This window comes from Monodon monoceros, unplaced genomic scaffold, assembly GCF_005190385.1.
Source record: "Monodon monoceros isolate NGI ecotype Baffin Bay Population unplaced genomic scaffold, NGI_Narwhal_1 Super_Scaffold_10, whole genome shotgun sequence".
In the NCBI taxonomy this organism is placed as follows: domain Eukaryota; kingdom Metazoa; phylum Chordata; class Mammalia; order Artiodactyla; family Monodontidae; genus Monodon; species Monodon monoceros.
Genome location: NW_021703766.1, coordinates 19,427,523 through 19,444,173, shown reverse-complemented (window position 1 = coordinate 19,444,173; position 16,651 = coordinate 19,427,523). Strand labels below are relative to the sequence as shown.

General features: G+C 38.2%; 1 protein-coding gene across 1 annotated transcript in view; it reads right to left on the bottom strand.

The window, feature by feature from the left end:
• Positions 1 to 2,841: 2,841 nt before the first annotated feature.
• The window catches only part of TERB1 (telomere repeat binding bouquet formation protein 1), a 42,116-nt gene continuing 28,306 nt past the window's right edge, over positions 2,842 to 16,651 (bottom strand). The window contains exons 12-17 of the mRNA XM_029213466.1: positions 14,451 to 14,800; positions 13,061 to 13,125; positions 12,673 to 12,768; positions 7,308 to 7,457; positions 6,183 to 6,248; positions 2,842 to 3,029 (exon numbers count right to left, since the gene is read on the bottom strand). Of these exons, the coding sequence (XP_029069299.1) occupies positions 2,842 to 3,029; positions 6,183 to 6,248; positions 7,308 to 7,457; positions 12,673 to 12,768; positions 13,061 to 13,125; positions 14,451 to 14,800 (915 nt within the window). The remainder of the gene's footprint in view (positions 3,030 to 6,182; positions 6,249 to 7,307; positions 7,458 to 12,672; positions 12,769 to 13,060; positions 13,126 to 14,450; positions 14,801 to 16,651) is intronic.

The window sequence follows — 16,651 nt, the reverse complement described above, 5'->3', positions numbered from 1 at the left end:
AAAGAGAAAGAAAGGAAGGAAGGAAGGAAAAAAGATATGAAGGGGGAAGGGACAGGGGAGAGAAGGGGAAGGAAGAGGGTACTGGAAGAAAAGGAAAGAAAAAATACATTTCGCCTATCGAGTTTCACTTTAGGTCTGGCCGCTACCTGAGGGCTCTTGCTAGCCTCTGCGGAAGCAGAGGCATTTTACAAGGCATTTCTAAATATCACACGAAAGTAGGATATGTCAGAAAAGCAACCATGTATGTGGGATCCAGATGAGTAGGATTCTGATCCTGACTCTGCCAGAATTTTGGCAGCATGAATTATGGCAGATCCAACAAATGGGCATATCATCTGCCAACCTGAATATAAGGTTCGAACAAGACAATGGGAGTGAAAACCTATTAAGAATTATACCCTGGAAATCTAGGAAGAGCAGGAAAAGTGCTCTAAGTCATAAAACGGTAAGCAGTGTCTGAATTTTCACAGGACAAAAGATGGAGTTGAAAACTACAGGCTAGTGAACTTCATCAGCCCTAGGTGAAATTCTCTAATGTGACCAGTTGGAAAAGGAAAAGACAGCACCAGATTTACACAGTTTCTATTTTGCAGGAATAGCAGGTAGGAGGATGCTGCAGACCTTGAAAATTCAGATTTCAACGGGGCATTTGCCAATGCACATCATAGACAAGAAAGTGAAATGTAGGCTGGATGATAGTGTTGAGGCTTGTTAAAGACCAGGCCCAGAGGGGGCTGATGAGCAAGGACCACCAGAGGAGGCTGCTAGGGACCTGGCCCAATCTCCTGCCCTGACCCAGCCAATTCAGGGTGCCATCCATGACTTGGATGAGAATGCAGCAGCACACTCACAGAAGCTGTGGATGACCTGAAGCAGGAAGGGAGGCCTAACACACTGGATGACAAACCGAGTACAAACTCATTCTAACAAGATTAAATTTAACAGGGGCCACTGAAGTCCTGTAGTGGAGTTAAAAATAAATGTGTAAGAACAAGATAGAAATTAATAAAAATTATAAGTCTTAACTATATCAACTATAATCGGAGAGTTGGTCATGTAGAATGCCAAGAAGTATCTTAGGTAAGGTCCATAAAACCTCTTTGGTCCTAGCAAAGAAGCTGATCCCCCTACTCTGCCAGTCAGGCCACATTTCTTTCTGGACACAGTTTATAAACAAAAAGGTATCCAGTGGTCAGTGACTACGCTCATAAGGGGACATGACACTGTTCAGCTGAAACAGGAAGTAGCTGGGGCTCATCAGCATGAAGGATAAAGGATGTAGAGGAGAAAGTGATAGATATCTATCTGTAACTCTCTCAAGGGCTGGTATGTGGAAAAGAGATTCAACTTTTGTGGTTCTGCAGGAGGTACTCCAGAAAAGTATATTTCATTTTAGCATAACGAAGAACTGACCATCAATTATCACCCTGTGAAATAGTAAATTCCAGGTTTCTGAGGATATATGCAAAACTAAAGATAGCCAATGTCCAGATCGTTGTACAGCAGTTTATGCCTCTGGCAGGGAACTATAACTGAGGTCAGCCCCAACTCCAAGGATCTGACATTATTGAAATCCCTTTTTATTCCCTGTTGAACTGGCCAGGTCTGAGTCCCTAAAGTCAAACAGTCCTCTAATATGTGATCATTCTTTGGCTTTCCTTTTGATGTGTATTCACTTACTTTACTACCAAATTCTATTTGAGGGAAAAAAGCAGTTCACATTAACCAAAAGTTAGCCAAGGGTTAGGATAAGATTTCAAGGTTTCAGAAGGCAGTATAGGTTATTTTAAATATAGTGTCAGTGACTGACACAAAACAGTGTCCCAGCTACAGTATGTCATACTCTTGGGGATGCTCTGTAAGTAGTATTTGATTTCCTGTTACATAGATAATTTCCAATCAATCAAAAAAAAAAAAAAACTATTGCCAGTAAGGCTGAGGCAACAGACAAAATATTTTCCCCTTTGACCTAAAACAACATTCATACATCTTGAGAAATACACATCAAAATAACCCAGCAGATCATTTAAATCATCCCCATAGTGCTTAGGAAATACTGACAGATAATGGACTAGAGTCATTCACACTTTAAATGATACAAAGAATTTTCCTAATTGTAAATTATTCTCATGCTTAAAATTTTTCTGCTTATTAACCCTCTGGAATTTTCATTGTGGATCAGAATAAAAGATATTTAATAAAAATTCTGCTTTATCTAAGTAGACATAGTCATGATCTGAAAGGTGAAAGAATACATGCTTATAGGGAAATACCCTTTGGTATTTATATGAATGACATGAAGCAGTGACCCAATGAGTACATAAGCACAACTGAGCTTTCATGCCCTGATACTTGATCACTTTGCCATAGCAACAGCATTTTAGGTATAATGGAGGATGCATCAGCATGATGGAATATAAAAAGAGTAAGAAAAATAGAAGTTTGAGATCTAATAGTTTGGTTTCCAACTTGAAGAAAACTAACTTAAAAGCAAACAATAAAAAGTTGTTTTAAACAATTTTTGTTGTTGTTATTGTTGTTGTTTTGACCGTGCTGCGAGGCATGTGGGATCTTAGTTCCCTGACTGGGGATCAAACCCATGTCCCCTGCATTGGAAGTGTGGAGTCTTAACCACTGGATCACCAGGGAAATCCAAAAGTGTATTTGTTTTATAAATTATTTTAATAGTTTGATGAGCTACAGCATCACAAAAAGTAATTAAAACAGTATCCCCATTGCCACATTTCCTGCCTCATAAGAGTTTATAAGAATATTTAAAATTTTGTATTTTCAACACACTGTATTTTAAGATATCAAACTAAAAACTAACAAGTCTTCCAATCAAGGAGCCACACACTTGGGGCGTTTGGTCAGCTTGTGGTATTTGTGAGCAAGGTCCACAGCCTTCCGTCCTTGCTGAAAGGGGAAAGACCACAAAATTAAATTCCAGTGATTTCCCATTTTCTTAACTCCATTGAAAAGGTAATTTACTTCTTCTTCAGTAAAGTTTTTACGAATTCTTCTTTTTTCTGCAATTAATGAGAATTGTAGAATACATTAGTACTTGCTGAAAAAAGAGTTCTTGAGACCCAAATAAATGCTTAACTTATTCTAAGGATATGGATTACACAGTGAGAAAACTTCATGCCTGGACTACTCATCATATAGAAATCCACTTCAATTAAAACAAAACAAAACTGAGTGCTTACTATTAAACTAGATGCTATCACTGTGATCTCTTCAATAATTGTAACAATCCTATTGCGATAATATTCGCAAAATCCTTCAATCAAGAAACACAAAATTTTATAAACATTTGATTGTTAATTCTCTCAACATTCCTGTGAGGACAGTTAACAAACAGCTTACCTATCTTACAGATACAGTCTTCCCAAAGGGCTCCATAACTTCATAGAATAGAATCCGCATCCCCTGCGTTGGAAGGTGGATTCTTAACCACCGGACCACCGGGGAAGTCCCTTAAGCTTTTTAATTCACTGTTAATGCACATTATCATTGTGGGTAGATGCAGATGAGGAAGAGTTTTTGTATTTCCAATTAAGTCTGCTATTTACTTTAGTAGGACCTTGAATAGCTATGCTGGGACAACCTTCGAAAATCTTGCCTTTGCATGTCATGACTGTTAGTCCATCTCTCCTCAGATAGGAGCCATAGTTCAGATCTTTTAAAGCAGGAGGGAAAAATCTTACCAGCAGAAGGCCAAGAAATCAATGAAAATAATGTCTAAATATTACTTAATGGTATTCCTTAGAATGCAGGCTCCATGAAGACTGGGATTTTTGTCTGTTTTACTCCCCATGTGTCCCCAGTGCCTAAGACAGTGTCTGACACATAGTAGGTGATCAATAAATATTTGTTGACAGAAAAATGTTACTACCAGTAAAAACTGTTTTAAAACTTATCAATGAAGTTAATTCTTACTTGGGTCTACTGGAAAACTGTGGTTATCCGAGAAATAGATGATTTCAACTTCACTTGCTAAATGATTTGAACTCATTATAATCAGGACCAGATGGGTTATTATAACATTCAAGATATTGGGTCCTGGGGGTGTTCATGTAGAGCCAATCCCCACTTTTCCCCTGCAGTTGCCATCTCACTGACTTCTACACTTAAATTAGCATCTGTGCCAAATACCTCAAAGGTTACCACAGCAGCATAGTTGACAGACTAGAAGAAGGAAACAGCTCTCTACACCACAAGACTCTCTTCTGTGACTTCTTTAGTGCTCCTCCTAATACTGACTGGGCATTAGAAAAAAGCAGGGAAAAATAGGCAAGAGGGCTCAGTCCTAGAGACTTATTTTTTCAAACCCTCTCAAGATATCAATCCATCCTAAAAGAGAGCCTTGCCCCCAGGGCTCTTTAAATACTTAGATACTGCAAATGGTCCCTTCTCAAAAGAAGAGTCTCAAATTTGAGTGTAACCTATAACCAAATGAAAGGTGATGAATGTCTCTAGTATGAAAGGGAAATTTATTAAGAGGGGGAAAAATGGCAGTACATCAAATATTCCTGGCCTGCTTGTAAAAGAGATATAAGACCAATTTAATCACTACCTCCTCAAGATGTCTTTCTAAATTTGAAAAAAGTAGGCCAACTTATTAACTATTGGATTTTAGCTAAGCAACTCGAACCTACAAAAAAGATGTAGGTATTTACGAGCTTAAAGTGACTTAAAAATATTTAGGATCCCTCTGTATAATCAATATATAACCATAATTATGTATATTTCATGATGCTCTGCAAATGATTTTACTATGAAAAATGATTATAGAATACTTTTAGTTGTTATATATTTGCTTTTAAGACATGCTGCTCAAGAAATTCTATTATTGGGCTTCCCTGGTGGCGCAGTGGTTGACAGTCGCCTGCCGATGCAGGGGACATGGGTTTGTGCCCCGGTCTGGGAAGATCCCACGTGCCGCAGAGCGGCTGGGCCCATGAGCCATGGCCACTGAGCCTGCGCGTCCGGAGCCTGTGCTCCGCAACGGGAGAGGCCACAACAGTGAGAGGCCCGTGTGCTGCAAAAAAAAAAAAAAAGAAAGAAATTCTATTATTTGATGCCAACTCCTTGTCAAAAAGATTTCCAACTGCAATGTTTCTATGGAAAAATACCCATTCTCTAACAGTTTCTACAGAAAATATTACTTCAAAAAGTGGGCTACCCTGTAGTGGTACTGCGCTTAATTTTAATTTGTATGCAGAAATTTTAACCTAGAAAAAGACCTAGTTATAAAAAGTAAATTTGAAATTTCTTTCAAGGTTTTGGCAGTGAAAATGGCCAAACAAAAGTATGTGGCAAAATGTTTCTTGTATGGATCAAGTCCAAATGTCTTCACAATAAATAACTGAATGGCTCTACAGATAATACTAATTTCAAAGTGACTTTGACAAGGAGTGTACTCAACTGCTTAGTCTTACTCTGCACATACTAATTCCATATGAACCGAAGATAATGGTAATGTTCTTTAAGTCTTGTGATAAATTTGAAATGGTGATTAACCCTGTAGTTAAAGAAAAACTCCTGTAAATTAACTCATAGTTTAGAAATATTTTAATTTTTAAACAGGGCTCTAAGGTTTATACTATTTGTCTCTTCAATTTTGATTGTTCAAAGTGCTACAGATGTGAACCAAAATCTTCCACAAAATTTGTCTGAAGCACTTGTGCATAGGAGAATAATTTTGCTCTTAAAACAGAAAAGTGATCCGGAGGATAGAAAAGGGGATTCTGGAGAAAGACAGGCTTGCATTTGAATCTAAGTTCTGCCATTTGCCAACTCATTGGCAAATTTCGGCTATTTTCCTACTGCTATGCAACCTAAAAGAAAACAAATTAAAGTGGGAATAAAATAATACCTTATCTTACAATGTTATTATATGAAATAAAGCAAATAACATGTATAAAACACCTAACACATAGGAGGTTCTTAATAAATGTTAGTTTTCTCCTGCCCCTTCCCCAGATGAAAAGTAATAGATGAGCAAGCAACATGAAAAAGGGAAGAGGGAAGCCTCTTTTGTCAGGAAGTATGACCCTCATCAGAAGCAAGGGTTATCATTTAAAAGCCATTAATGATGTGACTGAGAACAATCATTCAGCTGTTCTTTTTCAGGAATATATGAAATTTATATTTATTTAAAAATTAAATATATTCACTTATTCCTCCAGGGGTAGTAGATTCATTATTGAGTTTTCCTCTTCTACGTGGGGTCAGCAGAATTTCTGAAAAATACAGAAAACATTTAGTGTACTTAGAGTATCAATCTGAGTAGTATCACATCAATTCCATTAGTATGATATTCCCTTTTTCCCTCTTCTAATGGGAATCCTTAGATGGATTAGGAAGAATTTTTAAATTACTAGAGACTAAACCTACTCCCTGGGAACATTTTAAATCACAGTTGCTCAGAGACAGATTTTCTTTTTTTTTTTTATTAATTAATTAATTTATTTTTGGCTGTGTTGGGTCTTCGTTTCTGTGCGAGGGCTTTCTCTAGTTGTGGCGAGCGGGGGCTACTCTTCATCGCCATGCGCGGGCCTCTCACTATCATGGCCTCGCGGCCTCTCTTGTGGAGCACAGGCTCCAGACGCGCAGGCTCAGTAATTGTGGCTCACGGGCCTAGTTGCTCCACGGCATGTGGGATCTTCCCAGGCCAGAGCTCAAACCCGTGTCCTCTGCATTGGCAGGCAGATTCTCAGCCACTGTGCCACCAGGGAAGCCCCAGATTTTCTTTTCAACATTATTTTACCCTTTATCTTTTAATATACTTAATGTTCTAGATCATAGTTCAGAAGGTATGGTTATAATTACAGTTTTGGGTTTTTTTAACATCTTTATTGGAGCATAATTGCTTTACATTGTTGTGTTAGTTGTTGCTGTATAACAAAGTGAATCAGCTATACATATACATATATCCCCATATCTCCTCCCTCTTGCATCTCCCTCCCATCTTCCCTATCCCACTCCTCTAGGTGGTCACAAAGCACCAAGCTGATCTCCCTGTGCTATGCGGCTGCTTCCTACTAGCTATCTATTTTACATTTGGTAGTGTATATATGTCCATGCCGCTCGCTCACTTCGTTCCAGCTTACCCTTCCCCCTCCCTGTGTCCTCAACTCCATTCTCTATGTCTGCGTCTTTATTCCTGTCCTGCCCCTAGGTTCCTCAGAACCATTTTTTTTTTTTTTAAGATTCTATATACATGTGTGTTAGCATATGGTATTTGTTTTTCTCTTTCTCACTTACTATAATTACAGTTTTAAAATTGCTGAATTAATTACTTTTGTTACAGATAAGTGATTTCCTTAGTCCATTTTTAAATCTGTCTTCAGCTTCCACAATGACTTTGTGACGATCACATTGGTATGGGCAAGAGTGTAAGAGCTTGCTAAAAGTTCGGCTATTCAGGGATTTTCCTACTGCTATGCAACCTAAAAGAAAACAAATTTAAGTGATGTACAGATGTTACAAAAAATCTAATAACAAATTTATGAAAGCAAATATCTTTATGATGGTAACTGAAGTGAAATCAGCAACTTAATTATAAATACATCAAGAAACTCCAAGTCATGTCATGTGAGAGAGTAAAGACACCAAATATAATACAGTGAAATAACTGTTGCCATAGCGGTGTGAACAGAGTTATGGTGATATAGAAAAGCAGCATCTACCTTGGACTAATTCTGAGCAGGAGTCACTATCAGGGAAGATGTCCAAAGGAAGTGACCCTTATGCCCAGTTGTCTTTTTTTTCTTCTTCTTTTTTTTAATGTTTTACTATGGAACATTTCAAACACACGAGAATAAAGGGAAAAGTATAATTACCCACCACGTATCCATCATCCAGCTTCAACAATTATTAACTCATGGTCTGTCATATTTTATCTTCCCCCACCTACTCAGCTCTGCCCCCCATGTACATACTGGATTATGAAGGCTGCAATTTGCATTCTAGTATCATTTCATCTGTAAATACTTCATATGCATTCTTAACAGATAAGAACTCTTTTTAAAAAAAACACTTACTTTGTTTTATTTTTTTTAATGGCAAAACCACTATTACACCTAAGAAAATTATGCTTAATATAATCTAATATCCAGTCAGTGTTCAAATTTCCCCATCATTTCAAAACTTTCTCTTTACAGTTGGTTTATTTGAATCATGATCCAAACAAGGTCCGCCCTTACATTCAGCTGGTATGTCTCTTGAGTTTCTTTTAATCTACCAATTCTCCTCTCTTCCTCTTTGTCATTTACTTGTTGTAGACCCCGGGTCATTTGTAATGTGCAGTTTCCCAAAGGCTGGGTTTTGCTGATTACATCCTAGCTGCATCCTTTAAAATATTCCTGTGTGCCCAAGAAACTTGTAATTAGATCTAGATGATTGATCAGATTCAGGTTCAATTGTTTTTTTGTGTGTTTTTGTTTTTTTGGTTTTTGCGATACACGAGCCTCTCACTGTTGCGGCCTCTCCCACTGCGGAGCACAGGCTCCAGACGCACAGGCTCAGCGGCCATGGCTCACGGGCCCAGCCGCTCCGCGGCATGTGGGATCTTCCCCAACCAGGGCACGAACCCGTGTCCCCTGCATCGGCAGGCGGACTCTCAACCACTGCGCCACCAGGGAAGCCCAGGTTCAACTGTTTTTAGTAGAACTCCTCACAGGGAGTATTGTGTACTTCTTACTGCATCACATTAACAGGAACATAAAGTTTGACTATCTCTCTTTTTATGATATTAAGATTGATCAGTAGGTTCAGGTAATGTTAGCCACATCCATCCATTATAAAGTTCTCTATCCACCTGTCACCTACTGGAAAAGTTAGCCAGGCAGAAAGTTGGCAAGGATGAGGACATTTCAAGTACAAAGAACACGTCAAAAGCACAGAAGAGTAAAAAAGCATAGTATGTTCAGAGAATCACAGGTACTGTGTGTGGCTGGAGTATAAGGTATGAGAGAACTGTGGGAGAAAAGTTGAGGTTAGTAAGGGTTGCAAGGGGCCAGGTCAAAAACGGTCTTGAAAGTCATCTTAAGGATTTTTAACTACTATCTTCAAGTCAATGGGAAGAACTGATGGATATTTATTAAGCAGGGAAATGACAAGATTTGTCTACAGAAAGCTCAACTGAAGGTAAGAGGATCAGTTGAGGGGTAACTTAAACAGTCCAGATAAATAAGGAGATTCTGAAACACAGCATTTGCAGGGAGAATGCAGAGATTTCTGAGGTAAAATTGGTGAATAATGAGCTGTCGGGGTAAGGGAGACATTTAGGACAATTCGATTGTAATGGATCGAATGGCAAAGTTTGGAATAAGCATGGCACATTTCTGGTGGACTTAAACAGAACAAATTGCAGTAAAATTTAACAAGTGGAAGCAGGACAAAGTTCCACACAATTCTGAAAGCCAGGCAGAGAGTTTGATTTAGTGAGTTACAGAGAAGCGCTGAGGGTTATTTAGCATGGTGACATGATACAAAGCACATATGAGGAAGAGAAGTTAATAGCAATACACGTTACTTGGGGGTTGGTGAGACTTGAGACTGAAAGACTGCTAGTAATTTAGGCATGAAGGAAAAGGGGCCTGTGTGGGAAAGAAAGAAAGAACCAAATATGATAGACTAGAAATAGGGGATGTAAGGAGAAAAGATAGTTATAGATGATTCAAGGTTTGAAATCTGGGGGGCCAGAAGAATAATGGCAACACTAATAAAAATGGAGTGGCTGGAGGGGGGGCAGTTTAAGAGGGAGAAAGATGTTTTATTTTGAATACATTAAGCTTGAAATAACAAAATATTAAAGTGAGTATGTCCTAGGTACAGCTGGATATGGAAGAATGAGGCTATATAACCCGAAGTAGAAGTGAAGTATGGAGATACAGATTTGAAAATCATTGGTAAAATGATAGATGATGCCAGCTGCATCTATGATGCTGCAGCAGAGTTGAGTAAGTGCTATAGACTATATATTGGGGGGAGTATCTGTAGAAATTTGGCAGGAAGATAAGATAAAGGAATAAAGGTAATAAAATGGAGAGCTTTATAGACTGTAAACTTCCTGAAGTGAGGACTGAGTTCTATTCATCTCTGATTCCAGTGCCTGCTGCAGAATAAGCACTCCCTAAGTGTCTGCAAAATGAATGGTCACTGAGGGAGCAAAGCAACTAGGAAGGAACTATCTCAAACAAACTAAGGGATGAAAGGGAGTTAACAGTTATAGAGCATCCATTCTATGAACTGGAATATTTTTGACCAGAGGTTCCCAACTGTCTCACTCTGTGGCATCTTTAAGATCTTGGTGATTGGGACTTCCCTGGTGGCGCAGTGCTTAAGAATCCACTTGCCAATGCAGAAGATACAGGTTCGATCCCTGGTCCAGGAAGATCCCACATGCTGCGGAGCAACTAAGCCTGTGCACCACAACTACTGAGCCCACATGCCGCAACTACTGAAGCCCCTGCACCTCGAGCGCGTGCTCTGCAGCAAGAGAAGCCCACGCACTGCAACAAAGGGTAGCCCCCACTCACTGCAACTAGAGAAAGCCCGCATGCAACAATGAAGACCCAACACAGCCAAAAAAAAATTAAAAAAAAAAAAAAAAGATCTTGGTGATTTTTTCACAGCACCCTTAGGCCAAAAGAAATACCAAATGTTCTGTTAGGTCCAAAACAACTCAATACGTATTTATGTTCTAACAACTTGGTAGCCATTTAAAAAAATAATAGACCTAAATTTGAAATATATATATATATATTTGTATTTCATTCTTATTAATTACAATTACTTCCTAATGGGATTTGTGCAACATTTGGGTACAGCACAAGTTCTCAAAACTTGTAATCAGACAGGACACTGCCACCCTCATTTCCTGTTCCACAGATTTTCACGTGGTGCTTGCTTTTTAAAAATCACAACAACTGGGACTTCCCTGGTGGTGCAATGGTTAAGAATCCACCTGCCAATGCAGGGGACACAGGTTCGAACCCTAGTCTGGGAAGATCCCACATGCCACAGAGCAACTAAGCCCCTGCACCACAACTACTGAGCCTGTGCTCTAGAGCCCGTGTGTCACAACTACTGATGCCCACAATGAGAAACCACCGCAGTAAGAAGCCTGCACACCACAACGAAGAGTAGCCCCCACTCGCCACAACTAGAGAAAGCCTGCGTGCAGCAACAAAGACCCAACACAGCCAAAAATAAATAAATAAATAAATTAATTAATTAAAAAATCACAACAACCACTGAAAACCCAGCTTCACAAAGATGTGACATCATCAAAAGAGATGTAGTACAATCTAATGGTGAAACTGTGAACTACTTTGAGCTAGTAGTTTACGTGGTGTCCAGGAGATGTTGGCCATTTTGTGTTTCACTTATGAAATTTTAAATATTGTGTAGTGCCCTTGTGAGTTCACTGCAGAGCCCCAGGGAGCTCAGGTGGACAGTTTGGGAACTATGGTTTTCAAATGAGAGGAGAGGATTTCAAGGAATGGTAGTTGACAGTGCAGAAATACTAAAGACAATAAGAATATTTAAAAAGTCATTGGTTTGGGGGTTAAAAAAGAGGTTTCAGGTAACCTTTAACATTAAAGTTTAGTAGAATGGCAATAAAAGAAGCTAGACTGCAGGGAGTTAAGAAGGGAAAGAATACGCTGAAAGAGAAGGGAACAAGAGCAGGAATCTGGTAATAGATGGTGGAGGAAAGAACAGATGAATACTTGAAGGGATAGCAAATCACACAAAGTATTTGGGTATTTTTTAAGATGAGGAGAAATGAACATAGTTTAAGGTGGGACAAATGGAGGTAATGAATAGAAAGGGACTAAAGAGAAAGCCTACACAAGTATTATTATAAAATGGGGAGAAAACATAGATGGGATTTGGATTATAGCTAGATATCAGTTTTAGAGTAAAAGAGATAAACCCTTCATCTAAGACAGAAGAATAGTAATATTTTGAGCCTAATGTGGAATAGCCTCAGTTTTCTCCAAAGAGCAGGGTGCAACAGTAAGAGTAAACAAAGAGCAAATACTGGGATATGAAGGAGAAGAAGGGATGGAATAAGCATTGTGGAATTCTGGATTATTTATAATCCAGAACATATACCTATTTATTGGCTCTCTGAAAATATAAAAAATGTTTACCTTACTCAGTAAAGTTAAACTTATAGATGGTGACAGAAAGAGAATAATAAAGTAATTTTTTAAGAGTATTAGCTGCTGAACTGGCTTGCAGGGCAGAAATTGAGACACAGATGTAGAGAACAAACGTATGGACACGAAGTGGGGAAGCGCTGGAGGGGGGTGGTGGTGCTGTGATGAACTGGGAGATTGGGATTGACATATATATACTAATATGTATAAAATGGATAACTAATAAGAACCTGCTGTATAAAAAAATAAATAAAATAAAATTCAAAAAAAGAAAAAAGAGTATTAGCTGTATTGATTCATATGAGCAAATACTGGGAACACAGACTAATGCAGATAGAAGGTATTAATTCGAGTGTTTTATGAGACCCCAGATTGTTATTTCTCCAAAGGGAATGAACTTTAAATCACACAGGTAGAACTATTACAAATTCTAGTTAATTAACATCATATAAAGCTTTAATTATGAAACAACTACAATTAAAAAAATATTTACCTGAGCATCTATACTTCAATATTTTGGAACAATTGTCTGTTGCTAGAAAACCAATGACTTCTTTATTTATTATATCTGAACATAATGTCAATGGATCTGGGGGAAAAAATTGCAAAATGAAAGATATTTTTGATTAGTGAAAAGGACCTGACATTTATAAGATTTATTAATTCTCAAGAGTTTCATAAACTGTAGCCCAGTACTCCACTTCCAGTCATCCTGGTGGATATACGGAAAGGATATCAATAAAAGGTGACTGAGGTGTTTAGACCAGAAAGAGAGTCAAAGGCATGGCTTATATGTTAGAGGGAAGATATTACTTTTAGCTATATTAATCACCTAAATATGTTTTCTTGAACAATCAAAGAAGAAACATTTTTAGTCATACCTGTTACTGGTAACTGTTGCTTTGTGTTTTTGCCAATAGGAGTTGGATGTTTAAAAATATGGTCGCTAAAAGAAAATAGACACCAGATTAATAAAAGTAAACATATTGTTTGGTATGTGAACAAATCTTTCCATAAGCAGTAGTGTGATTCTGATGTTTGACAGGCATAAAGAGCTGGAGTCAGGATCTACCAAAATCTACCAAATTCTGCCAAAGTATGGTATGCAATGGTTATAGCCTTGTTTCTAAAAGTGGAGTTAACTACTATATATAATAAAAAATAGATAAACAATAAGGACCTATAGTATAGAACAGGGAACTTTATTCAATATCTTGTAATAATGTATAATGGAAAAGAATCTGATAAAGTATATATGTGTGTGTGTGTGTGTGTGTGTGTGTGTATATATATATATATATATAACTGAATCACTTTGCTGTACACCTGAAACATTGTAAATCAACTCTACTTCAATTTAAAAAAAAAAAGTGGAGTTAAACAAGACTCCAGAGGTCAATAATACTGATGCCAGCAGAAACATGGAATAAAAAGTTATAAAAGAGGAAAATAGGAAGGAAGGAGAGCAAAAAAGAGGAAATAACAAATTCATTGGGCCAGAGGGCAAGAAGGTTGGCCCAAGAGCATATCCCACTACTTCCCAATTCTATATCCTTGAGAAATCGGGTTAAAATTACATGAAGAACGGTTTTGAAAAGGAAAAAGGGGGTGTGATGATGTAATCCATCTGTCTAACACTTAGTTTACCCTGCAGCCTCCCCAGAACATAGCACCATTCTCTTCAGTTTCCCTCCTAGCCCAGTAACTATCAGAAGAGCAGAACACAAGAAAGGCTTTAGGAAGAAAAGCTGCAATTCCAGGTCCAGCCCCACAGGCTACCCATGAGCGAGAAAGGACACACACTGGAGGTGAGGTACAGGGAACAAATGAAAAGACAAGCCTAAACCAGATTTTCATCACTCCTTACTCCCTTTTATCAAGTTAAACTTACAAACTGGCTTTTGCTAAATTGCTGATGGGTTATCAATACGTGCATTGTTATTTCAGCTACAGAGGTTCAGTTTAAGTTTTCTGAGTATCCCTTCTAAAATTCAAATCTGATCGTGTCACTCAATTTAAAATCGTCAGCGGCTCCCTATACTCTATAAGTTATAACAGAAAATCTTGAGTAGTATTACATGCAAGGCCCTAGATAAACTGGCCCATACTGGCCCATCCAAACTCCTTTCCCAACATTTCCTACATTAGGCTCCTCCTAAAACCATGCTTATCATTTCTATATCCCAGTGTTTAAGAGTATGGCACATAGTACTACACACACACACACAAATGCTGAATAAATAAAAGTTAGAAACAATTATTAAACTATACCTTGATTGAGAAACAAAATTCTTTTTTTCAAAGGTTGTTTCTTCACGTAAGTTTTGATTGCAGCTTGAATTGGCTTTACATAAAGTCTTATTTTGCTCACTCTCCCTATAACAAGCATTAACTGGATTTGCACTCTTTAACAGGGTCTTCATTTGATCATCATTTGTACATGCTTTGGACATGACTTCATGGGACTTATAACTCTGAAGCTTTCTAGACTGGCTTTTATCCCTATCTTCTGCTTTGGAACCTCCACCACTGCTATCTGCATGGAGGTGTTTCAATGTATTTTGAATATTTATGTTCATAGATGAAACATAATCCTTATATTTTTCTCTTTGTACTCTTTCCTGTAATGTAAAAATAAGTAAATAATTTCAAAATAATCATTTGCTTTATAATTCAATTTACACTCCCTTTAAATAATGCAGAAAAAGTTTATGATTGTCAATAGAATATACATTATAAAGGGGGTAGTTTACATTAGGAAGGAAGGGGAGAATATTCTTTAAATGATTTGGGGACATTGGGTAGTCAACTTGGGAAAAAGATAAACTGAATACATATCTCACAATTTACACAAAAATAAAGTAAAAATTAACTAAATATTTAAATATAAAAAAATGAAATTATATATGTTCTAAAAGAAACCATGATGTTTTAATATTCTCAATGGGAGGAATACCTTTCCAAGTATTACAAAAAATCAATAAATCATAAAAGAAAAACCTATACTTTACCACATAAAAATTTTTTTTAAGTTCTGCTAGAGATGAAGAATATTGGGGGGTGGGGACCCAGAGGAAAAAAGCGCCAAAAGCAAAATCAAATACAAATCAAAACAGCTAGAAAGAATATGTATGTCATATCTTGAGCTACAGTAGAATTTTTCTAGTAACATTTATAAAAAGCTACTACAATGAATTATGAAAAAGATCAGTAACAGTGTAGAAACATAGGCAAAGGAGATGAACAGTTCACAAGAAAGGAAATATAAATAAATAGTTCTTACACATATGAAAAATGCTCTATCTCACTTTAATAAGAGAAATAAATATTAAAGGTAAATGAGATATCTTTCTTTATTTTATTTTTTTTACCTTTTGGCCCCACCGCACAGCATGTGGGATCTTAGTTCCCCGACCAGGGATCGAACCCGCGCCCCCTGCATTGGAAGTTCGGAGTCTTAACCACTGGACTGCCAGGGAAGTGCCGTAGACATCTTTTTTTTCTTTCTTTTTTTTTTTTTTTGCGATACGCGGGCCTCTCACTGTTGTGGCTTCTCCCGTTGCGGAGCACAGGCTCCGGACGCGCAGGCTCAGAGGCCATGGCTCACGGGCCCAGCCGCTCCGCGGCATGCGGGATCTTCCCGGCCGGGGCACGAACCTGCGTCCCCTGCATCGGCAGGCGGACTCTCAACCACTGCACCACCAGGGAAGTCCCTAGACATCTTTCTTCATCTATGACATTGGCAAAGATCAAAAGGGTATAGGGAAACATTCTGTACATTATGGGGGAGAGTGTAAACTGGGACACCTCTATGGAGAAACAATTTGACAGTATCTTTCATAATAAAAACTGTGGGACTTCCCTGGTGGCACAGTGGTTAAGAATCCGCCTGCCAATGCAGGGGACACCGGTTTGATCCCTGGTCTGAGAAGATCTCACATGCCACGGAGCAACTAAGCCTGTGTGCCACAACTATTGAGCCTGAGCTCTAGAGCCCATGAGCCACAACTACTGAAGTCCGTGCGTTCTAGGGCCCACGTACCGTAACTACTAAGCCCACGTGCTACAACTACTGAAGCCCGCGCACCTAGAGCCTGTGCTCCGCAACAAGAGAAACCACCAAAATGAGAAGCCCACGCACTGCAACGAAGAGTAGCCCCCGCTGGCCACAACTAGAGCGAGAAAAGCCCAAGTGCAGCAACAAAGACCCAACGCAGCGCAAAACAAACAAACAAACAAAAACATTGTGTATATCTTTTTAAAAAATCCTATAGATATACTTTTACATGTGCAAAATGTTAATGTTATTAACTGCAGTATGGTTTGTAATAGCTAAAAGTTGGAACCTGAAAGTTCATCTCAAGGGGAACTAGCATATCCATCAGTGGAATACTCTGCAATTGTAAGATATATAGGTAGACAGATAGATAGATAGGACTTCCAGATAAAGATGATGACTTTAACACCCATAT